Consider the following 23,623-nt stretch of genomic DNA (forward strand, 5'->3'; position numbering starts at 1 on the left):
AATAATAACCTAATCTTAGCCCAAAAATTCAAAAAAACTAAAAATTAAAAAAAAAAAAAGTTAAAGTGTAGATAATTTGACATACAATACGCAAATTGTTATGGGTAATTTGGTATTTTGAGTTGGACAAAAAGGACACCGCGGCCCGCCATTTTTAAGGCGAAAGATGACACGTCCTTCAATATGGCTTGGGTGTGCCAGCAATTAAAAGGCGCACGTTAGAGTTGTTTGAGAGGTCATCTATATCGTACGCTGAGGTGCTCCATTCGCCTACCGTGAGCACTAAGCAGAAGGCTTCTGTCCTTTGGTAAAATTGGAAGCCAGCGAGTTCATACATCAGAGCCTCGAGAGAGTTCGAAGAGAGAAACAGAAAGACTCGGTGAGTGAGTTAGTGAGTGAGTGCGTGAAGATGGAGGGCGAGCCAACTCGGATAATGCTGGGAGTCAACGAGTCGACGATCAAGGGTTATCCGCACGCTTCGATAAGCAGCAGAGGAGCTTTCGAGTGGACGCTCGAGAAGATCGTTCGCTCCAATACCTCTGGCTTTAAGCTCCTTTTCCTTCATGTCCAAGTCCCTGACGAAGACGGTTCTCTCTCTTTCTTCTTTCTTCTTTGATGGTTTCGCTTATTCTCTGTTTGTTTCCCGAGAAAACGAAGGAAAGGGATAAATAAAATAAAGAAGTGTGGCAAACGTTACCTATAAGTCAAATTAACTTTGAAATAGGGTTAGAAATGGTAGATTACGTGAAATTTGTAATTGCATTTTTCATTGAAGTAAGTGGAAGCCAAAAAGAGGATGTTAGTTCTTATGTAATAGAGGTGTACGGATTGAGTGAATCTATCACGAGAGATAAATACTTCTTTACTATATGACGTAATTAATTGAATAATGTAAATGGAATTTTGATAGGATAATATAGTTAATATCATCTTATATGGTCACAGAGATTAATTGATCATTTGAATATCGTGCACCACTAATCAGTGGACAGAACGGTGGTTTTTGACTATTGGTGTTAGTATGAAGCTTTTTGGTAATCTTAATTTGGTTATCTTGGAAATCAGCTATGTAGATATTCAGGCTATCCTAATACCATAAAATTGATCTGAAAGTGACTGATTTAACGAAAGCTGCTTGATGTTATACGTGATGCAAGTCTGGGCCGTTTATCATTCCAATTTTAATATGGTTCAAGTGTTTGCTTAGGAGGAATGTGCTCTCCAGTATTATATCTAAAGCTGATCAGTCTTTCTAATGTTAAAAATTAAATAGTAACATTTTTTTCTGATTGTATTTGATAGAGGCGTCTGTTCCTAGTAATTAGTGCCTTCGTATTTTGAAGGAGAGAAGGATTTCATTACGCTATTTTGTCCATATTCTTGAAGCAATTCAGTTAGATCGAGAGGAAGGGTTTATTGACTTTAATTTCATTATTCTATCTGTTTACCTTTTCTATTACTTTTTTATTGTCTTTTGTATACATAACTTAACATGCCTGCTTGTCAATGGTTGCTGGTTTCGGTCTTAGAGCAAGATACAAAGGAGATATCAAGGTCTTGTGCTGAAAGTTTTAGCAATGGAGTAAAATGTAGAATAAGAAATAAGTTTGTATTTCAGAAGTTGAAATCTTGAAGATGGCTTTTATAACGACAGAAGGACGGAAAGTTGTCTCATGTAGTTGGAGTGATGCTTTTGTTGTGTGAATGAGCATATCCCATTTATATATCACTTATGACTTGTGAAGATTGATGTAAACGACTTTTCAGATGGCTAGGACAAGTGGGATAGAGGTGGTAAAAGGGCATGATTATGAAGCAGCAGTACATATCATTGATGTTTTTCTCTTTATATAGTTTGTGAGTTTGAGCTGTTCCAATATGTAATTAATTCATGTGTAAGTTCCCTGTCATGCCTTTTACAAAGGTGTTCTATCCAAATTTGTCCCATATGTTAGGCTAACATTTGTCCTAAAGTTACATCGTTTATTAGATGAATGGTAAGCCACATCAATTGGCTCACTTGATGCTTTAATGCTACAAACTTTTCTGTGAAGGTCCTGTAGCAGTAAGCATCTGCTCTCATTATCTGCTCTAACCAAAGAATGATGTCAATTGTTTCTTTAGTTGTTTTGGGTGCACGATATTAAGGATGATGTCAATGATCTGACATATAATGCAGTAGTATCTGTTTGGAGTTTTATAGATGTTGTATTTGGTATACCTGGTAAAAGGTATCTTTTAGCTTGTTCTTGAAGGCAGTTCAAGCCTTGTTATGGTTTACCCGTTTTCCGTTGCTTCTTCCTGTACATGTGTTTTAACCACATCTAATAAGACAACAACAAAAATAACTTATGGTTTCTTGCAACCTGTGTCTTCTGTAGGTTTTGATGATATGGATAGTATCTATGCATCACCTGAAGATTTTAAAAGCATAAAGCATAGAGACAGGGCAAGAGGACTTCATCTGCTGGAGTATTTTGTCAATCGATGTCATGAAATTGGGGTACTGATATTTTGTGCTCTCTTGCTGTATTTTGTGTGCATTTACACATAGAGTATGTGTGCACAAGTTCTAGTATATTTGTAGTTTCAGGGGTATTTTATAAAATTGCAATTTTCTATCTGATACACTGTTGTTTTCAGTTTACTAATTCTTTTGTTGGTACACTTGAAGATCTCTTGTGAAGCATGGATCAAAAGAGGTGATCCCAAGGAAGTGATCTGTCATGAAGTGAAAAATAAACAGCCAGATCTTCTGGTTGTAGGCAGCCGGGGCCTTGGTCCATTCCAGAGGTATACTCCCAGCTATGTCTTCCTGGGCATACCTGATTAAGCAATGATTCTAATTCATTTATTGCAAATATACTGTTTTTACACTTGGAAAAAGTACAGCAGTTTTATTCTATCTTTCCAAGATTACCATAAAACTAGTATCCATATTTACAAATTGTTCGTGAGCTCATTCATCATTGCCCAGAAGAGCAATTTTTGTTTTATATGGAAGATTCTAAACGATATTTCTTGAACGAGGGAATTCATCTTTGTTTATATTTTGTAGGGTCTTTGTTGGAACTGTGAGTGAGTTTTGTACTAAGCACGCTGAGTGCCCTGTCATCGCAATCAAGCGCAATGCTGGTGAAACTCCTCAGGATCCAGTCGATGACTGACTGTGCTTCCCTTTGAATGTGCTCCTGTTATTTGTTTTTCCATTATGTTACGTATGAAACCGGATGGCAGTATCTATGTTAAGATTCATCTTGAACTATTTGATCGGTTTCTCACATGTAAACTACCATTGTGTATAATTAGAAATGAGATACGGATTAATGGTGGAACATGGCTGTCCATTCCTTCTTGAGCCTGCTTCTCAAATGCTTGGTCTGTTTTCGAGAATGAAAGGTCATGTTATGTTTGTGAAAGGAACGTAATAGGTAAAAGAAACGTAATATGTTTTGGAGATGCTAACTTTTGAGGTCAATTCTGCCAATTAACCAATTGATGTGTTAATGCTTCCATTGTTTTATAGAAGAGGATGTGAATTATCAGGATTTTGTTGTTTCCAAAAGAAATGGTGACTATGGTTCTATTAACAAAATATTGAAGCACAATACTCTTTCCTGAGCCAAATTGCTCTCGTGCTTGGAAGTTGCAACCATGGCGGTTCAATAAAATGAATAGCAAATAGGGTGTCAGTGAACTCTGTTTATCACCGTATTAACGTTATGGCGATATATGGGAAAGGTTGGACCAAAAAGATTAGCATAATCAGCTGCTAGCTGCACCATCCGTCCAAGGCTACCAACTGAGGCGCGATTGGGCAGCTAACTTAGTCAACCGGCATGTCTGACAAAGCACCCAAGCTTTTCGAGTAACATATTGTGCACTATAAGTAGATCGTATTAATATTTAAATAGTCCAGAATGACTGTGACAAAAAGAGTTTCAAACTGGATCAGATCCAAAAAACATTATATCTGCATTTCCTGAAACAAAACTCCATTATAGCGTGTAGGAGAGGGAGAGAGAGAGGTTTATCAAATTCGATCTCTATATTTTAATAAACTCAACCACCTGGTTACGTACATTAGACTAAAATAGGACATCCATCTGTGTCAAGTAAATTCCTAACGCAGATTTAAGTACATCATCCATAAGCATCTCAAAAGAAGGTAATAAATTACAAAGTATTTCTCTCCTAAAGCTACACATCGGTTTCACTGGCTGCATAAACTAAATGGGACTGTGTATACAAACTGAAAAAGCTTAGGTTTTCTAGACATTATCCAATCTTAAGACGAAGAGGTGACCATTGTGTTTACCTTCTCTAACAGGCCTTTCATCTCACCCTCCAATTTGGATTTCATCTTGGGTGATATTTTTTTATCAGAATTTTCCAGCATCGAGGTCATCATCTCAAGTTTCTGCTTTATGAAGTCGAGCTCTGATGCCTCAACAACAGATGGCTGGGGTGTAGACTTCTTCTTTGGGGTCTTGTCCCTTGGCTTCAGCGGAGGAGACTCTTTTTTGCTGGATATTTCACTGAGCTCACGGGTCTTGGATGCACTAGAGAGGTACTGCAGGCGGAAAGTTACGTTGGCAGTGCCAAAGGGGTTTGCATTTTGCGAATGACTGAAGGCTTTTTCTGCATCAGAGCTGTGTATAAATGACACCCGCGCAAAGAAATTATTGTAGAACATATCTGTTTCTGCTTCATCCAGATCACCATATTTACCATATATTCTAATGAGATCAGCCTTCGTAGGAAGAGAGGATCCTGGGCCAAATGTCACAAAAAGAACTGCAGGTGAAGCTTCTACATCGGTCTTCTTGTCCTTTGTCTTTGAGTCTGGTGTTCCACCACCTTGCTTTGGCTTTTTCTTATAGTCTGATGTTCCACCAGCTTGCTTCGGTTTTTGCCTACGTAACTTTGTATCAAGAATTTCTGTAGCTACCTTTTGCTCACGTTTATCTGCCTTTTTATCTTCATTCTTTCTTGCTTTCCTACCTGATTTTGCATCAAGAGTTTCAGAAGCTTCCTTCCGCTCCAGCTTATCTGCCTTCTTCTCTTCTTTGTTTCTTGTTCTCCTCCGCTTAGATTCATTTTCAGGTGATGTCCTTGAAGTCTGGTTTGGGTAATTCCCAGGCAATTCAGATTCAGAGTCTAAAATCTTTCTCCTTGCACGAGGTTGACGTTTGTTGTACAGTTTGTAGTTGGAACCATTGCGATAGATTGAGTTTCTGAATATGGATATAAAGTCCACAACCACCTCGAAAGATTTCTTTCCCCTTCGATTTGAAAGATTAACAGCCACAGACCGGATTTGAGATAGCATTTCATTAGCTGCCACATTCACTTTTGTTGGATCCACAATCTCCTTTTGATCATCTGTTATTGTCTTAGGACTAGACCCATGAGATGTCTCTTCTTCATCAAAACTAGGTAGTTCTATAGAAACAGTCTTCAGATGCTTCTCAGCGCTACAACTCACAATTTGAGGAGACCCGATAAGATTGTCGGCAGCCTTGGTTATCTGTTTCCCTATCTGAGCTTCATTAGAAACCAGCAAAGATTCTGTCTCGGTTTCTCTTTTCCTTTTCCCACTATTTATATTCGTGAAAGGTGGGGATAGGTACTTGCTTTTCTTCCTTTCCCTGGAGAGAATGCCCTTCTCAGTTTGTCCTTTGACCTCATTATCATCCCGTTGCAAACTTTGACTCTTCAATTTCCCATTGTTTGAAACAGTGCGCTCACCATCATCGTGTTCAGAGCTGACAGCATCATTCTTCCTTCTCCTTGAGATGACGCCCTTTTTAGTTTCTTCCTTGACCACATTGCCAATTTTCTTATTAGTCTGAACAGTTTTAGTATCAGCACTAATGGCAGACCCTGAGAACCTGGCCTTCCTTCCTCTCCCAGTTTCAGAAGTCAAATTGCTGTCACCCTCGCCATCACTTTCCTCTCTGCCTTTCCTCTTCTTTTTCCCGGAGAATGTTGTCTGTTTCCCTGTGATTGCTTCTCTAGTGATTTCCTTGCTCCTAGTTTTAGGCTGAGAATCTTTATCTCCTCTAGTAATTTTCTTGTCTTTAGTTTTAGCCTGAGAGTCTTTATCCCTTTCCATAATGTCAGCAATGCTTTTCTGTTTCCTTCTATGATATATCCTACTTTCCGAAATTGGAGGGGAATGTTGCAACGAACTTTGATTGTTTTGGGCAAGACTAGAACCTATTGGAGAAGAAAGCCAGTCCTCAAATGGCCCTTGGGTTGGAACTTCTACTGATTTCCAATTGTCTTCTTCAAGGCCAGGAGTTGGCTCGGGTTCATGGTATTGGGGCAACTGATATCCCCCTTTTGATCTATAAAAAGCAGACAACCGACTCTGTATCACCCTCAGCTCAAGCACACTGTTCACATACATAATCTGAGCAGCGCGTTTCAATCCAGCCAGAAGTTCATCAGGCTCAATCATTAGAGCCGAAAGCTTCCCAATTCCAGCTTCAGGCACAAGAATCCCTTCCTTAACTCCTGAATTCGCCGCAGATGGTTGACTAAGACCAATTCGATTCTCCTTGGGCACACATGAACAAGTCATCTTCAACTCCAGAAGTCTACCAATCTCATCGACAGCCTGCTGAACGGCATTGAGAAAAGCTTTAGAGCTACTCTGCTTAGACATCTCAACGAAATTCTTTTCGAAAGGCTTTAACTGAGATGGCTGGCACCAAGCGAAAGTTCCATCACCAAAGTAAGCCACAAGGAGTCTATCCTTTGGTTTAATCTTTGCTGCATAATCTGATGCATAAGACGGATCATAAATCTGCCCAGGCCACCATGGGTGGCTCTTAACTTTACCCCACACGAAATCACCTACGGTAAACTCATACTCTTCATCATTGGCATCTTCTACTTCTCCATCGTTGTTTTCACTGGTCTCTGCAATAGGAACCTCAATTGTTCTGAGCTTCCCATATGGTTCTTTTTTCCTATTTTCATTCAAAGAAATCCCATTCCCTTCAAGCCAGATTTTATCACCAATCCCTGGCTTAGCCCCAAGAACCTCGTCCGAATTTTCAATACTGCGAGTCCGACCACCATGTCTACTACCTCCAAGTCTTCTCGCGCTTAACCTCTTTCTTGGCGGAGAAGAATCCGGCAAACCACCATCCCCGGAAACTGAAATCTTTGTCTGAAGGACCCGACTACCCCCACCACCACCACCATCATCATCCAAACCTTGTTTTCCGTTTACAGATTCCTTGACCCCATTCTCTTGATTGACCCGAACGCGGCCCTCCCCTGTCGACCTTAAACCCATCCGCGATTCCTTCTTACCATCAATAACTTCTCTAAGATTTTTCTCACCTGAGACTTGAGGTTTAGCTGGTTCAGTTGGTGGACGTATAGAAGACGAAGCTAAGGATTTGGATCGTGTCTCTACCGTTCCCATTTCCTGGAAAATATTTTCTCGGGAAAACCAAACTGCTACGCCAAATTCACAGCTGATATGAATAAAAAAAGATCAGAACCCCAAAATTTAAGAAAAACAGAGTGGAAAGGCTGTGAAAATCAGCACATTGCAGGTTCAGAGTTTCAGGAAGAAGAGATTGAAACTCGCAAGTAATATAATAGTATTACACGCCACCCACTTACACTCATTGACAAAAAAATATAGAATAATTCAAAACAAGATAATATTAAAATAAAAATTTTCCAACACCAAAAAATAAATAATAATTAACAAAAAAGATAAGCATGAATGAAAGTTATAGAGATTGAATGGAATAATATCAATATACACAACGAATATATCTAACCTTAACCAACGAAGAATTAGGGTTTCCAAAAGTCTATACTATTATACGCTCAAACCAGGAAGTAATTACCATAACTATTTTCTCCTGGAAAAACAAAAAATCTGAACTTCGAAAGAGAAAGACAGCCCCGGAGAGAATCGAATTCTTGACACAGAGAAAATTAAAAAATTTTGAAACGGTGAGAACGATAAGAAAAAGACGAAGGAAAGACTGAATGAATTTGTCAAAGGTGGGAAACGTAAAATCTCGTAAGGGTAGGTTGCGATAAATTGAAGTCCAGGCGGTGTGGTGAGGTGAGAGAGAGAGGCTCTCTCTCTATTTTTACTTGGCGAAGTCGTTTTCGAGCGGTCATTTCCACGTTTAGTAATCTGTAGCATTAAACAATCCCAGTAATTAATAGTTTCTGGGACTCGCTCTTTTAGGCTGCCGTATTGGCTTTTCACTGTAGTCTTGGTGCTAGCGTGGTCGTTTTAAAGGGCGAGTATCATCGATTTTTTATATCTTCGCAATTTGTGGTGCGGATTAATGGAGGGGCTGTGACTGTTAAGCTGTTTTACGTTGAAAAAGTGAGGATTAAGTCACGGATGACCGACACCTGTCCTTCGTATCATTCGAAAGAACGGATGCCGCAAAGGCTACGATGATTCTAGCACTACTTTGCGTTCGCCAATTAGCGAGCCTAGTTACTCAGTGGGGACAGCAAAAGCAACTCAGTTACAACGACACCATTGGCGTTGGGCTCTTGTTGTTTTTTTTTTGGGTGAATTAATATATTTCATTAGATTTTTGTTTGTTTTACCATTTAAATTTTAGTATTATTTAAACAAAATTGTTTATATTTTAGGAATTAACTATTTACCCAAAAAATATTATAGGAATTATTTCCCAAAAAAAGAAATATTATAGGAATTAATTAGCAATTCATTTTTGGACAGTTATATGTATTATTATTTTTTAATTGTACAGTAAAACAAAGAAAATAAAATGGCTCCTTTCTAATTTAACGTAATTGTTTCCAAGTTATAATCATGAACTCCAGTCACAATGTCAAACGACCAGCTTTACCATATTAACACGGTAAAAAAATATATATATATATAGTGCACTGGAATATTTATCATAGAATATTGACTTATAGCATCTCTAATAATGCTTATTAGATTTTTAAAATTTCAGTTTATTTTTATTATTATTATTTTTTTAGGATTACTAATGTTTTGGCGCATGCTCTTGCCCAGTTTGGTCTCAAGTCTAATTCTAGTTCTATTTGGTTAGAGGAGGAGCCACTGGCTTCCTATTTTGAATATTGATCTAGTTGGTTTTTCCTCTCAATGAAGTTATCTTATTTAAAAAATAATAATAATAAAGAGTATATTTTCTATTAAAAAAAGCATCTTAAGATTTTCAAAAATAAAAAGTGACATTTAGTAAACTATTCCAACTTACTTTTTAAATTAACATACAATGATATTGGTGGTGTATAGGAATATGTAAAATAATAAATGAACATAAAAAGATAATATGCATAGGAAAATGTAAAAGTAATAAAAGAAAGTATTAAAAAATTTAATTTAAAGAAGGGTTTGAATCTCTATATTTTGAAAGGCTAAATTAACTTTTTATTTTAATTTCTAAATTTAAAAAGCCTAGAAATTTAAACAAGAGGTGGTTCTCTATTTTAATATATTTTTAAAGATTGATAGAATAAATAAACAGCGTATTGAAAATGCTCAACCATTCAAACTTCGAATGACATTTAATGAATGTCACACCCCAATATAATTAAGGTGGTGCATTATGGTTTTTTAGTACAACAAGTGAAAATGAATCCAACACCAAAAAATATTATACTTTAAATGTCGCAAATTATTAAACAATAGCAAAACATTGGTCTATGGATATATATATATATATATATATATATATTAATATATATACATTTTTCTTTTTTCTTTTTTCTTTTGTTGGCTCTGAATTTAAAATTCCCTTTGGAAGCCTTTGCAAAATGGGGTCGGCTACAAACTAAAATATTAATAAGAAACTTTCAGTTTGTTGAGACGAATGGTACAGAATAGTAGGCACTCCAGGTGATTGTGCACCATCTACATGGAATCGCATCTCTTTGTTATTGAATTTCACATTCCACACTTTCTATTACTTACTATTCTCCCAAACATCTCAAAGATGCTTTACTATATACTTTCAAGTGCCATTTTCAGTGAGCATTTGAAAAAGTTTGCTGCAGAATTCCAGTACCCCTTTTATACTATTTCTAAAGCATTCCAAAAAACTATTGAAGGCATATTATTAACGGCTAAAGATCTATGCACTTGATACACTGTTGCAAATGAGGCTTCGATATCCAAACAAATATCTATTCTGCATTGACTGGTAAAGGTAAACCTATCCCCAACTAAAAGATCACACTAGGAAAAGCTCAAATTTCAAACAGTCTCGTCGGTAAAAAATAAAATAAAAAATCACCTTTTGTTATTAGATAGCTACCCAAATCAACTTCAATTACTCAAAATGTGACCTTTTTTTTCGTCTGGGTCGCTTGCATAAAATTCAGATTAATACTACGAACAAAATGTATACAATTGAATTTGGTAAACCATTTGAGATGTAACCATTGTTCCGTTAAAAGAAACCGCAACATCATCTTGATCTGAATCATTCAGGCAAAATTTTGATTAATTTGCTTGTTTTTGATTAATCCCACTGCGGCCAAGTTGTATGACCAAAGATTTAATTCTATCACTTCCGCTTGCAGCTATTCTTAAAATGCCACTTTTGCTTTGAAAACAGAGATCTCTAACCGCCTTCCAAAACAATTTTGTTTCAGATAAAACAACTATATTTTAAATTATGGTCTACCAAATGTAGGTACTTGAAACAATTTCCAGTAAAATTTTGCCAAATTCAAAACGAACCAAAAAAAAATAATAATAAAAAAAAAATTAACACAAAATTTACCAACTATTCATATTTAAATAAGCAATTACATTGAAATTGAAGCAGAGAACAATCACTGTACTACAAAAAAAGAAAAAAAAAAAAAAAAAGAATACCAAACAAATCGGAGGAGAATACCAACTAAGAAGTAAGAACCCACTTCAAATCCCCCCAAAATGTAGACCAAAATAAGCTCATTTACCATGCTTCTTCTTCCTTAACCCTCCTCCTAAGCAATCGAAACCTTAGCACCAGCCTCCTCCAGCTGCTTCTTCGCTTCATCAGCCTCGTCCTTCGACACTCCTTCCTTAAACTTCTTCGGCAAGCCCTCAATCAGCTCCTTAGCCTCCTTCAGCGCCAAACTCGTCAACGCCCTCACTGCCTTAATCACCGCAATCCTCGCGTTGCTCGGCACCTCGTCGATGACCACGTCGAACTCCGTCTTCTCTTCAACGGCAGCGCCGGCATCCGCGGCGGCTACTGGAGCAGCACCGGCAACGGCAACGGGAGCGATGGCCGCAGCTGAGACACCAAGCTTCTCTTGAAGATAGTCGACCAGGATTCGGGCCTCCTCCAAGGTGAGGCCGGAGATTTCACCGCCAATCTTCTCGATCTTCTCAGGCGCGGAGACGGCGGCGATGGGACGGACATGGATGGCTCTTTGGGAGGAGAGGCTAGGGTTCGAGTTGTTGAAGGGGAATTGGAGGAAGGTTGTTTTATAGGGGGTGTGCGCAGGATAAGAGGAAGGAGTGGGTGTAGGATAAGATGGGGAGCGGAGCGTGAGTGCCGAGAGAGTGGTTGCCATTTGCTTTCCTCCTTTACTTTGTTGTTTTGTTGGAAGAAGAAGAAGAAGATAGGATAAGGGGTGGAAGGGAGAAACTACTACGGAGAGTGTAATGGATATGAGAAATGGGGATATAGCTGCTGGTTTTTCACCCGGCTGACGTAATTACCCTTCCCAATTGCTAATGTCTATCTGTTTGTGGAGATGTTACAGAACTTTTGGTCCAGGGGTATATCAGATAATTCAGATATAATGCCCATTGGGCATGAGCCGAGTAAGCTCGGGTGGCCAATATAGCCAAGCTGGCCCAATATCCAGCCCCATAAAAATCTTGTCAGTTGGTGTATATAGTATATTTAGACATATTATAATGGAAACAAACGGGGGCAACGGGACAGTTCAGGCTCAACCCCATTAGGTATGGGCTAAGTAGGCTCAGGAAGAATTATGATGAAACAGGCCCATTTTCCTGGCTCAATCAAAAAGCTATTCAGTGGGTGTAAGGTGTATTTAGAAATATTGTAAGTCATTTAAAAGCAAAAAGGAAAGGGGAATTTAGCCCAATACCCTTATTTGAAACGTATTAATGAAATTTACCTAACTTGATTGATTTTTTTTTTGTTTTACCTTTTTATTTTCATATATTTCCAAATTATCTTTTTCAAATATCAAAAAGGAAATCAAGCCCTAAACGGAGCATGACGAAGAAGGAGAGGAAGAGAGAGTGAGAAATAATGGCAAAACAGTTTAGGATGACCAAAGAGTTCTTCAAGAGGAGGGACGGAAGTCAATAATCATGGTGTAGATGGTTTCTACCCTGTCGAATCTAAGATGAAAGTGTAGGGATTAAAGCGTGGAACTGAAAGCCTATCTAGGAATTTGCAGGTGATATATGCTTTGTCGCTGGACAAGTCAAATCTGGCTGTTTCAAAATATCTAGCTGAGTGCATGGATGCTGAAGGATTAGTAGAACCAATCCATCAAACTCCAGAGGTAATGTTTATATAACTTATATTCTTAATTTTATTTTATTTTTCTAAAAATAATTAATTTTACATCAAGATTCAACGTTTTGGAACTTCTAAATTACTCCTTCATTCATAGTTTGTCACAATTAGACAAAAGACAATGGTAGTATCTGGTTTTTGCTTGAATTATTCACTTTCTTATTTGGTAGGCCGATAATTCATAAGGAAAATACTTTATAAAGGAATATGATTTTGTAAACTGTAATGTCTTTTTTTTTTTTTTTTTTTTTTGGGGAAGCTATTTGGGACATGTTGAGAGAAGTATTTTTTAATTCAAACTTGTCCCAAAAAAATAAAATAAAATAAAATAATCCCAAGTTTCATTATCCTAGATTTTTAAAATTTTTGTTCCTTCTTATATTTTCCATGCACCAAATACTAAAGAATTTTCAAAATCAATTTCTGGAAAATGATTCCTCATTGAAATAATGTAATAAACATTTTAGTGTGTTATTCATACAAGTAAAACATTTTCCTTAAGATTTCTTATTGGACTACTAAAAAAAAAAATTCTAATGGACTGAATTATTTATCATTCTTGGGTTGTAAATTAAAGTGCTTAGAGTTTGGCTGTTTATCTCTAGGCAATATATCTTTTTTTTGAATTTCTTATGGATTATTTGAATAGACTAGCTTCAACCATTTGAAGGTTTCTAAATTTGAAATGGAAAGTTAAAAGGACATTTCTTTTTCCTTGACCCATAATTTCTATGGCCCTAAAAGTTTCTTGACTAGATCATGGAAGACAGCTAAATGTTAATGTGGACCATGTTGTGATTATATACCTTAAATTAATAATAAATAAAAAGTTACAATGCTGATAATGATTTATATTAAGTTTTACATAGCTTTCTAAACAAAATGCTTGCTAGTTTGTTTTCAGAATTTATAATGATAAAAACTAGAGCTTGAGGTTTTGTTTATTTGCCATAAATGTTTGGCATGTTCATCTTATAGTTCATACAACAAAGAAAAGTATGAAAGCATTACCATCAATGGGTCCTAATATGTTGCTGGATGTTACCTTGCGGAAAGATGCCTAGCTTCAAATATTATGCAAACTTAATGAACCTAAAATATCCTAGCTTTGAGAGGATTTAGTCTCTCAAACAATAATTTAAAGTTAAATACAAATTCTCTATTATTGTAATAAAAGCATTAAAACAATCTTTGGTTGTTTTCTCTTATACATGGAAATTAAATTTACAACCAATGGAGTACCCAAAAAAAAAAAAAATGATAATGAATGTAAATGACCATAAATTTTCTTGCTCCCTATCTATTTGAGAAGATTTTAACAAGAAAAACTTGCATGTGTTTGAAGTCATGAACTGCCTATGATAGTTACTGAAAACTAAACAGACAATTTATGTTGGTGTTGCTTGTCTTGGGACAATTTTGTTTGGTTACCATCTCGGATACGACTTACTCTGGCAATAAGATAGCATGCTCTGTTTTGCTTTGAACTTTTTTAATTTAATTTCAATATTAAGGTAAGAGGTAGTACTGCATAATATTTATTATAGGATACATGATATAATTACAAATCTCAAGTCCTTGTTACTTTTTTCTTCAGACGTAACCTTCCAAGCCTTTTAATATAAACTTATTCTATGCATGAGGTTTACCATAGTGTTCTTGTTTATTTGCTGTAGGGTTGTTAACGTCTCTCTTGAGTACCCTTTCAAGGATCTTGGGATTGCTGAAAACATTATATTACAAGGCTTGAGCAATAATTCTTACCTTTGTTTTTTGTATTTGGTTTTTCCCTTTTCTAGCTATTTTGTTTTTTTAATCACAATTTTTCTTTTCTTATTAGAAGTTAGAACAGCTTATATATCATATTAAATGAAGTAAAGTGCAAGAAACATTTATCATTTTACATTTCTAGTTGAAATTCAAGATATATTTATTCTAATTCTGAGATACTTTTCTTCCATTTGATGTTCTTCCCTACTAGAAGGATCACAATGATAACTAGTGTACCTGCTGGAAGTGGCAAACTGAACTATGGAGTGAGTGACTTCAAGGAAAAATGTTGTAGAAGATCTTCATGGATCACCAGCATGACTTTTAGCATATGCATACAGAAAGAAATTTCATGATATGCTAAGGATCTTAGTACTAAAAATAGTTTACATGTACTAAATCTTACTAGCTGGGGGTATGTTATAGCTTAAATCGTAAGTTGGATGTGTATTTAGTTTATCCACTTAATCATGCTATATAACAACTATGCAATGTTCTATACATGTTATTAGTAGTCCTATTGGTGACAGTGTGCTTTTATATTTTGCTTATGCTATCTTAGTAGTTCGTTGGAAAAAATATTAACATAGATGCATTGAAGAAATGTACTAGTACAAGACAATGGTCTCATATATATTATGAAATAATTGCAATAACAATTATCGATAGAATTGCCTAAAGGTGATATATAAACCTATTCTTTCATCTTGTATTTTAATTGGTAAAAAAGTAAATTTATGCCCCTGTTTTTTATTTCTTTTATGCACAGACTATATATATATATATATATATATATTACATGCATCGGTAACAATGGATTATAATGTTTTTTCAAAGGATAACTCATGGGCTTGGTTTGTCTTAGGATTGCATTTTTCATCTTGCCATGGCATAATAAGTTACGGTGGAGATTTGTGGCTCAAAAAAGGAGGTATAATATTAAACCAAAAATATATTTCAATGAACTTTACACAACTTTATAATCAATTAAAGACGTAAATATTTGAAATATGTTTCTATTTCATTCACATTTACATACTTTTTAGTCATGATTCTTTCAAGAAAAAAGGTATATATTAAATCATAATTTTAGTTCTTGGGTTGCTGCAAATACATATCAATGGCAAAATATGATGATTACATATTAGAAAATTTTAAGGTCTATTTCATTTTTCTACATTAAGCCCACTTAAACTATCCCACTTGCAAATTTTGATGATCCAATTGGAAATTTCTCCAATAATCATCAAGAAGATTATATATTTTGGAGTTAATATTCTTTGCCTTGTGGTATTGGATAAGAGTCAGACATTATATTCCATTTGTTGCTCAAATTAATATTCATATGTTCTGTACATTGAAAAACATTTAATATTTTTGTGGTTAGGTTGAGATACTAGTTTTGTACATTTGAAATTTGACTCCTAACAAGTTTTGCAAAATGCCTGCATCTCAGTTGAAGAATTTTAAAGGTCTTTTATCGACTACCGTAAACTCTTGTGAGTGGATTATTTAAATTCTGCATAGAGAAGGTAATTCACCAGAAGAATTCTGATAGCAGTTATATTTCTTTGTGATAATATACCTAAAACAAATTTGGAAAAGGAAGGTGTATTTGCTATACGATAATAATAATTTCGATACGTAGTTGCATTAGCCATTCCTTACGATAGTTACTTGGTTACATGGATGACTTTCTTTGTTTGTTTTTCCTTTTATAAACAAAGAATCTGACGATAGTTGCTTTCTTTCTTTGTTTGACAGATTCAACTTAAAGAAGCTCACATATGAATAAAGAAAGAACCAGTTAATTGAACGATTGACTAAATTTGGGCAGTGGCATAAATTTTCAAAGGTACATAGCATAAATTTTTCTCCCTAATTTTGTCTTTATTTTTGATGAAGTGTGGAAGAATGTGAATTTTTTATGCTGAGGAATGTGGATTTTGTACGCTGGAAGAATTATATGTTGTGTTTTTTTTGTGTGCTAGAAGTATGGAGATTGAAGACTGAATTGTGGAGAATAGAAATTGAAGTTTTGGAAGAATTGTCAGGACCCGTCCAGAATTCCTCCTCCGGAACCCTAGACAGCCCTGATCCCAGGGAAATACCACCGAACCTTCCAACGGAAAATCCGGCAGCACCTCCCCTAAGGGATTTACTTACCACAAATTTACCTGCACTGAAAACACACTTCAAAAATATCCCCTTATTCCTCCCACAAACTACAAATTGGTTCCACAAATTGCAGTACTTAAAAAAAATAAATACAGTAATCCAGTGCAAAATAAATACAACAAGAGTGAAAGAAATATTACAACTGCAATAAAAGAATAACAAGGTACTGCACGAACAAATACAGCGAGGAAGATCGAGTCCGCTCCGAGTGAACACCGACAACCTGATACCTAGAGGAACGGAATTTAAGAGTGTGAGATGCTAATCATCTCAGTGAGCGACCCTACTACTCTACACTATCATACCACGGTAATAGGTATATAAATAATAATTAATTGGAAATAATAATGTCTCTCAAAACCCTTACAATTCTCTCAGTTGGAAAGGTTCCCCTTTTAAAACATTTTCACAAAACCCTTTATTCATATTTCCCGAAAACCAAGACATCACTTAAATACCAGAAGCGGTAACAATTATATTTTTAATTCTAATTCAGTTTCCAAACATTTTATTTTTAAAACACAGTTCTGAAAATCATTTGATGCACCCACTATATACCAGTGGCGCCAACAGTACCCAGCGTCCCAAGGTACCGCCAGACAGGGGGTTATAGAGAGAAACCGGCATACGGTCGCGTGGCGTCCCACAGCGCCGCTGCTAACCTGGTGTCCCGGCCAAAGGGGGGTGGCCGCCCTCTCCGATGGCATCCACAGGACACCCTCATAATATCAACCGCGCGCTACTCACACCCACCTGCGCGCTAATCACATCACCTGCGCGCTAATCACACCCACCTGCGCGCTAATCACAACCGTGTGCACACTAACCATATCACATATACCATATCACATAATCAGAACACCAGTACGTGCACGGTGCATCTAAAAATCATAAAATCCATAAATTTAAATCATAAAACAAATTTCACATTTTTCATAAGCATAGCGGGCATAATCCATCCGCTTGAACCGGGAAATTCTCCACAATTTCCTTATAATTAATACCATAAATCCCATGATTTTCAGATCCACCAACTCCCAAATCCATCAATTCAAATATCCACATTTTTCCAAGCGTAAATAATTTCTCGAAATATCATAATCAAATCTCATAATATTCCACGGGCATATTTTATAAAAATTGAAATCACCAACATAACCAAATATTTTCCTTGAAATATTTGAAATTCAAATCGTGCCCAATTTAACATTAAAACCACACCAATTTCAAAATCCTCAAAACCATAAATTAATTTCACATGGCATAAATTGGTGAAATACACATTTTTTTTAAATCCGATAAATTCACAAATAATTCCACCATAAATCAAATAAATATTTGGCACATAAAAATTAAATTCCAAATATTTAAATCACACATAATATATTCACCAATTAAATTTCCCAAAATTAAATTGAAGGTGGGTCACTCACCTGGAGCACGCAATTAACCCATGATCCACTACGGGATCAATTCTACGACTCACCGGTGCTCCTAGAACAAAATTCACACACAGTCAAATAAATTAATATTTTATTCGGGTAAATAATACCCGGTACCCGGGGGGTCAAAACACAAACGATAACTAAAATTTACGAATCATATACCGAATCGAAGCTCGAGTGATGCTAATCACAAATCCGATCTTAATTTCCGATGATCGTACCCGACGGGGTCGGAATTTTATCGGGAAGCTTTTCGGGTTTCGGCTCCGCAATTCTCCCAAACCGTCGCGAATTGGTGGAAACGGAAGTCGGATTTGGGTTCAGGAGGTCGAACACTGCAGACTGGAGCTGGCCGGAATTTTCGGGGTACTTGCCGGAACAGTAATTTCCGGCGGGCCGCCACGTCACCGGCAACCGTCGCCGGAACAGTAATTTCCGACGGTGGCCGTTTGCTGTGAAATTTTGCAGATTTGTAGATCGTGAGGAGAGCAATCCAACGGGACCGACGGTGAGCAAAACGGAGGTCGGACGGCGGAGAAATCACCGTTTGAAGATTTTCGACCCCTCGCCGGAAAACGCTCCGATCCCGGCGCGTCGGTGGTCCGATGGCCGTGATTTTTGGTGGGTAGGCCGGACTTGAGGAGAGGATGCTGGGTGTATGGCGCGTGTACTGTATATCGGCCGGAATAGTGCCGATTCGCGGTGGCCGGCGGTGGAGGGGAAAAATCGCCGCCAAACTTCGGACGTCCGATCCGGGCGCGTCCGGCGGCCGTTCACCGTGAAATTTGGAGGTTTTGCCGGAAATGAGGTGGGCAATCTGGCTGGCCGGCGCGTGTACAGTAACTAGGCCGGAAAAACGTGAAAATGACCGGCGGCCGGCGGGTCCTCTTTCTCTCTTTCTCTCTCCTCTCTCTCTTTCTCTCTCTTCTCTCTCTTTCTCTCTCTTCCCCGAGAGTTTTTCAAAATTAAAACCTTGCGTGACACTGTTCATGCCACGTGGACCAATCAGAAACTGACACGTGGCCGACCCAAAAAAAATATTAAAATAATACGGTATCCGGTAAACTTCAAACGTCCATAACTTTTTAACCGGATGTCCGTTTTGAGCGTGCCGCTAGTCTGTGAACTCGTATCGACGAGCACTTCACAACCATGCATGAGTCAAAGCTCAATTCCCCATAAACAAAAAGTCAACTCCGGCACCCCTTGGACAGTTTGGACCGCAACTTGTTTCGTCCATAACTTTCAAACCGTAGCTCCGTTTTCGACGTGCTACCAGTCTACGAACTCGTGGCATCGTGCACTTCGTCACGGTGCCCTAGTCATCTCGAAATTCTCACCGAGTCAAAAAGTCAACTTTTGACCCCCTTCGGTCAACGGTCAACGGTCAACCTCGGTCAACGTGCACGGATTCCGGTGCGATTTGGGACGGGGTGTTACAAGAATTCTATGTTTTGTTTGGTTTTTTAATTGTATATTCTATTTAACTTGAAGTTTTATTTTGTTTATTTGCATTATAAGGTCATATGAATGGTGACATTGACATATTCTCCATCAACTAGCTAAAGCAAAATTCTAAGTAAATTAGCTCATAATGTATATCACGTGTGCAGTATCTTTGTCCCCAAAATTCATATTTATGTAGACTCACATATAATGTGCATCATAGTTTTGTTCACATATTGTTTAATATATTATGTAAGTTGTTTCATATATTCAAAGTCTAAATACACTACTATATCTTGGTTGTTTACTTTTTTTTTTCTACAAAAAAAAAATTTAAAGCATTTTATCCTCCTAATGCAGCTCTCTTATGTTAACTATGATTTGGAGGAAATGGATTTTATTATGTCCATGAGAGAAAATAACTTGATGACCTTTTGCTTTATTCTTTTATATGACATTCTCTAAATTATTACCATATAGTTTTGTATGTTATCGGTGTTTGATTTGTTTACCTAAAGAGCTTTTCTTTTATGTTGTCTAACCATATACTATAAACTTTTCTTTAGGAACATGGATACAACCTTTTTTCTTTGGGGACATGTTTACAACCGTTCTTTATCATAGTGTTGGGAATGAGGAGTGTACTTGATTAGGCTGGTAAAATTTCTGTCTGAAATTCTTTGCACACTTTTCAATTTATTAGAGTTGATTTTCTCTAGATTGCATCATTCATTTCATAAGCACCCTTATTTGGTAGTCACTGAAGCATATTATTCATTTTAATTTGACAGATAATGCACATGCCGTATAGAGAAACCTGGCTTTCCTTGTGTCCATGCAATTGCAGCATGTAAGCATCAACATATTTCTCAAGGAGAGAAGCGTCATCAATATAGATGCGGGAGGTGCAAACAGATTGGTCACAGCAGCCGATCATGGTCAGCCGCCATACCTCTTGATAGCACCATAAATAGACGTTGGTTTGATGTGTTGTTTTGTTGGAAAAGTCATCTGTCGTATTATGTTGATAAAATATCAATAACCCTAAATAGAAAAAACTCCAAAAGTTCAGAAAAAGTTCTCAAATTGGCAAAAATATTTGGTTATCGTAGGTTTCACCAGTAATTACCGAAACCCCTGTGGTAATCATATTTTTCCAATTTTTTGCCCCCCACAAGTTTCCTAATGTGTGTTCAATGCAAAAATAGGTAAAATATACATTCTTCAATGATCCTAAAGAGAAAAAGCCCCAAAAGTTCTGAAAAAGTTCTCAAATTGGCACAAAAATTTGATTACCGTATTGACTTCGATAATTACCGATGAACCCTACAGTAATCAATTTATACTTGCTGGAAAAATTATCATAGAAATCATTGGTGATTACCAAAACTCTTATGGTAATCACATTTGACAACTTTTTTGGCCCCCACAAGTCCTCTAATGTGTGTTCAATGCAACAATATGCAAAATATATATTCTTCAATGATCCTAAGGAGAAAAAATCCCAAAAGTTCTGAAAAAGTTCTCCAATTGGCACAAAAATTTGATTACCATAGGACCTTTGGTAATTACCGATTAAACCTACGGTAATCAATTTATACTTGCTGGAAAAATTACCTTAGAAATCATCGGTAATTACCGAAACCCCTATGGTAATCACATTCGACAACTTCTTTGGTCCCCACAAGTCTCCTAATGTGTGTTAAATGCAACAACATGCAAAATATACATTCTTCAATGATCTTAAGAAAAAAAAATCTCAAAAGTTCTGAAAAAGTTCTCCAATTGGTACAAAAATTTAATTACTGTAAGGCCTTCGGTAATTACCGATGAAACCTACAGTAATCAATTTATACTTGCTGGAAAAATTACCGAAGGTTTCATCGGTAATTATCGAAACCCCTATAGTAATCATATTTATCAATTTTTTGGCCCCCACAAGTCCCTTAATGTGTGTTAAATGCAAAAACATACAAAATATACATTCTCCAATGATCCTAAAGAGAAAAAAACCCAAAAATTCTGAAAAAAATTTTAAATTGGCAAAAAAATTTGATTGCCGTATGGCCTTCGGTAATTACCGATGAAACCTTCGGTAATTTTTCCAGCAAGTATAAATTGATTATCGTAGGTTTCATTGGTAATTACCGAAGGCCCTATGATAATCAAATTTTTGTGCCAATTTGAGAATATTTTCAGAACTTTTAGGGCTTTTTCTCCTTATGATCATTAAAGAATGTATATTTTGCATGTTTTTTCATTTAACACACATTAGGGGACTTGTGAGGGCCAAAAAATTGGTAAAATGTGATAACCATACGGGTTTTGGTAATTACCGATGAAACCTACGGTAATTTTTTCAGCAATTACAAATTGATTACCATAGGTTTCATAGGTAATTACCGAAGACCCTACCGTAATCCAAAACCAAAGGACGTTGCTCACCATTAAAACAGCAATTAAAGATATACCAAAACCATCAAGTGGACCAAAATTGAAATCTATAACCAAAGGACTAATTAGGAAGCAAAACATATTCCCAGCTATGGCTCCCAAAGCCCCAAAGAGAACATTCAATTGCTTCTCCAACCTCCTTGATGCAGATTTTTCAAAAGAAACCTTTGCGACCAACGTCAAAAACTTAAAAACACCCATAAATCCTAGTAGAATCATAACAAAATCGCCATTTGCTAAAGACCCAGATTCTTCCAATCCACCATTCAAGTATTTCTGAAGCAACAAAGAAGAAATAACCATAAGCGAGAAGGTAAAAATATTCCGATACTCGTAAAAATGAAGGCAAGATTGAAGATGGGCATCGTCGAGCATTAGCCTGAAGATCTGAGCATTGCTTTTATCGAACTCAAACTTGTTATCCTTGGATTTGGTCCTCTTTCTAATCTTAGCATTGGTTTTGGATGAAAACCTAGAAGCTGAATCGAAGGAGCTACAAAATGTTTTCTTGTATTAAACCTAAAATAAAGGACATCCAGGTCTTTTAAATTTTTTTTAAAGGTGTAATGGATATTAAAGAGCAAAACAAAAAAGTTCACCAATGCAAAGGTATATATCGTCATAGCCCTTCTAAAGAGGGCATTGGGCCAAACTCCCCGAAAGGAAAGTGGGACAGTTCAAGCCCAGTGGTAGAATTGATATGATTTATATTCGTCATGGGCCAAGTAGGCTCATGAGGACATTCTAGTGGAACAGGCCTATTTATACGGCCTAATAAAAAATCTTATCAGTGGATGTATATTGTCGTCTGTTTGAAATATTGTCAACTCATTCTGGAAAGGGGAATTTGGCCCAATGTCCCTTTTAGAAGGGCTATGATGATATATACCCCTTCATCGGTCAACTTTTTTTTTTTGCCCTTTAATATCCATTACATCCTTAAAAAAATTTTAAAAGATCTGTATGTCCTTTATTTTAGATTTAATATAAGGAAACCTTTTGTGGCTCCTTCGATTTGGCTTCTGGGTTCTCATAAAAAACCAAATGCTGAGATTAGAAAGAGACCAAATCTAAAGACAACAAGTTTGAGTTCGAAGAAAGCAATGCTCAGATCTTCAGTCTAATGGTCGACGATGCCCATCTTCAATCCTGCTTTTATTTCTATGAGTATCGGAATGCTTTTGCCTTCTCACTTGTGGTTGTTTCTTCTCTGCTGCTTCAGAAATACTTGAATGGTGGATCTAAAGAATCTGGGTCTTTAGCAAATGGTGGTTTTGTTCCGGTTCTACTAGGATTTGTGGGTGTTTTTACGTTTCTAACGTTGCTCGCGAAGGTTTCTTTTCAAAAATCAGCGTCAAGGAGGCCGGAGAAGCCGTGAATAGAATCACCAAAAATTCTGAAAACAATATCAAATTGGCCAAAAAATTTAATTACTGTAGGGTCTTCTGTAATTACAGATGAAACTTAAGGTAATCAATTTGTCCTTGCTAGAAACATTACCGTAGGTTTCATCAGTAATTACCGAAACCCCTGTGGTAATCACATTTTATCAATTTTCTTGCCTCCACAAGTCCCCTAATGTCTGTTAAATGCAACAACATGCAAAATATACATTCTTCAATGATCCTAAGGAGAAAAAATTCTAAAATTTCAGAAAAAGTTCTCAAATTGCCAAAAAAAAATTATTACCGTAGGGTGTTCGGTAATTACCGATGCAACCTACGGTAATCAATTTGTCTTTGCTGGAAATATTACCATAAGTTTCATCAGTAA

At 36.6% G+C, this 23,623-nt stretch overlaps 3 protein-coding genes and 1 long non-coding RNA gene across 7 annotated transcripts; 2 read left to right on the forward strand and 2 right to left on the reverse strand.

Annotated features, from left to right (window-relative positions):
* Nucleotides 1-246: 246 nt before the first annotated feature.
* LOC107415288 (universal stress protein A-like protein) lies at nt 247-3,355 on the forward strand. Its single transcript, XM_016023587.4, has 4 exons — nt 247-587; nt 2,382-2,503; nt 2,675-2,793; nt 3,059-3,355. The coding sequence occupies exons 1-4, from the start codon at nt 410-412 to the stop codon at nt 3,165-3,167; spliced, it is 528 nt and encodes a 175-aa protein (XP_015879073.1). The 5' UTR covers nt 247-409; the 3' UTR covers nt 3,168-3,355.
* A 674-nt stretch (nt 3,356-4,029) lies between these two features.
* LOC107415304 (PWWP domain-containing protein 3) lies at nt 4,030-8,173 on the reverse strand. 2 transcript variants are annotated; one of them, XM_048472810.2, is made up of 2 exons: nt 7,881-8,173; nt 4,030-7,496 (listed from the first exon to the last, which is right to left on the reverse strand). In XM_048472810.2, the coding sequence occupies exon 2, from the start codon at nt 7,442-7,444 to the stop codon at nt 4,289-4,291; it is 3,156 nt and encodes a 1,051-aa protein (XP_048328767.2). In that variant the 5' UTR covers nt 7,445-7,496; nt 7,881-8,173; the 3' UTR covers nt 4,030-4,288. The 2 variants fall into 2 exon arrangements, with proteins under 2 accessions (XP_048328767.2, XP_048328766.2); XM_048472809.2 differs by having other exon boundaries at nt 7,812-8,173.
* A 2,598-nt stretch (nt 8,174-10,771) lies between these two features.
* LOC107415287 (large ribosomal subunit protein bL12c) lies at nt 10,772-11,669 on the reverse strand. Its single transcript, XM_016023586.4, has one exon. It carries the CDS (start codon nt 11,569-11,571, stop codon nt 10,996-10,998), a length of 576 nt encoding a protein of 191 aa, XP_015879072.2. The 5' UTR covers nt 11,572-11,669; the 3' UTR covers nt 10,772-10,995.
* Nucleotides 11,670-12,231: 562 nt separating this feature from the next.
* Nucleotides 12,232-20,563, forward strand: LOC112491188 (uncharacterized). 3 transcript variants are annotated; one of them, XR_009638757.1, is made up of 6 exons: nt 12,232-12,543; nt 14,234-14,332; nt 14,539-15,859; nt 16,092-16,182; nt 19,963-20,053; nt 20,188-20,563. It is a non-coding gene; the product is annotated as an uncharacterized LOC112491188 (long non-coding RNA). The 3 variants fall into 3 exon arrangements; XR_009638755.1 differs by having other exon boundaries at nt 14,234-15,859; XR_009638756.1 differs by having other exon boundaries at nt 14,234-15,258.
* The last annotated feature ends 3,060 nt before the right edge of the window (nt 20,564-23,623 follow it).

This window comes from Ziziphus jujuba, chromosome 4 (assembly GCF_031755915.1).
Source record: "Ziziphus jujuba cultivar Dongzao chromosome 4, ASM3175591v1".
NCBI lineage: Eukaryota > Viridiplantae > Streptophyta > Magnoliopsida > Rosales > Rhamnaceae > Ziziphus > Ziziphus jujuba.

Coding starts and splice junctions, on each gene's coding strand:
- LOC107415287 (XM_016023586.4), bottom strand. CDS start 11,571: ATGGCAACCACTCTCTCGGCACTCACGCTCCGCTCCCCATCTTATCCT.
- LOC107415304 (XM_048472810.2), bottom strand. CDS start 7,444: ATGGGAACGGTAGAGACACGATCCAAATCCTTAGCTTCGTCTTCTATA.
- LOC107415288 (XM_016023587.4), top strand. CDS start 410: ATGGAGGGCGAGCCAACTCGGATAATGCTGGGAGTCAACGAGTCGACG. Junction 588..2,381: donor CCAAGTCCCTGACGAAGACG/GTTCTCTCTCTT, acceptor TGTCTTCTGTAG/GTTTTGATGATATGGATAGT. Junction 2,794..3,058: donor GGCCTTGGTCCATTCCAGAG/GTATACTCCCAG, acceptor TATATTTTGTAG/GGTCTTTGTTGGAACTGTGA.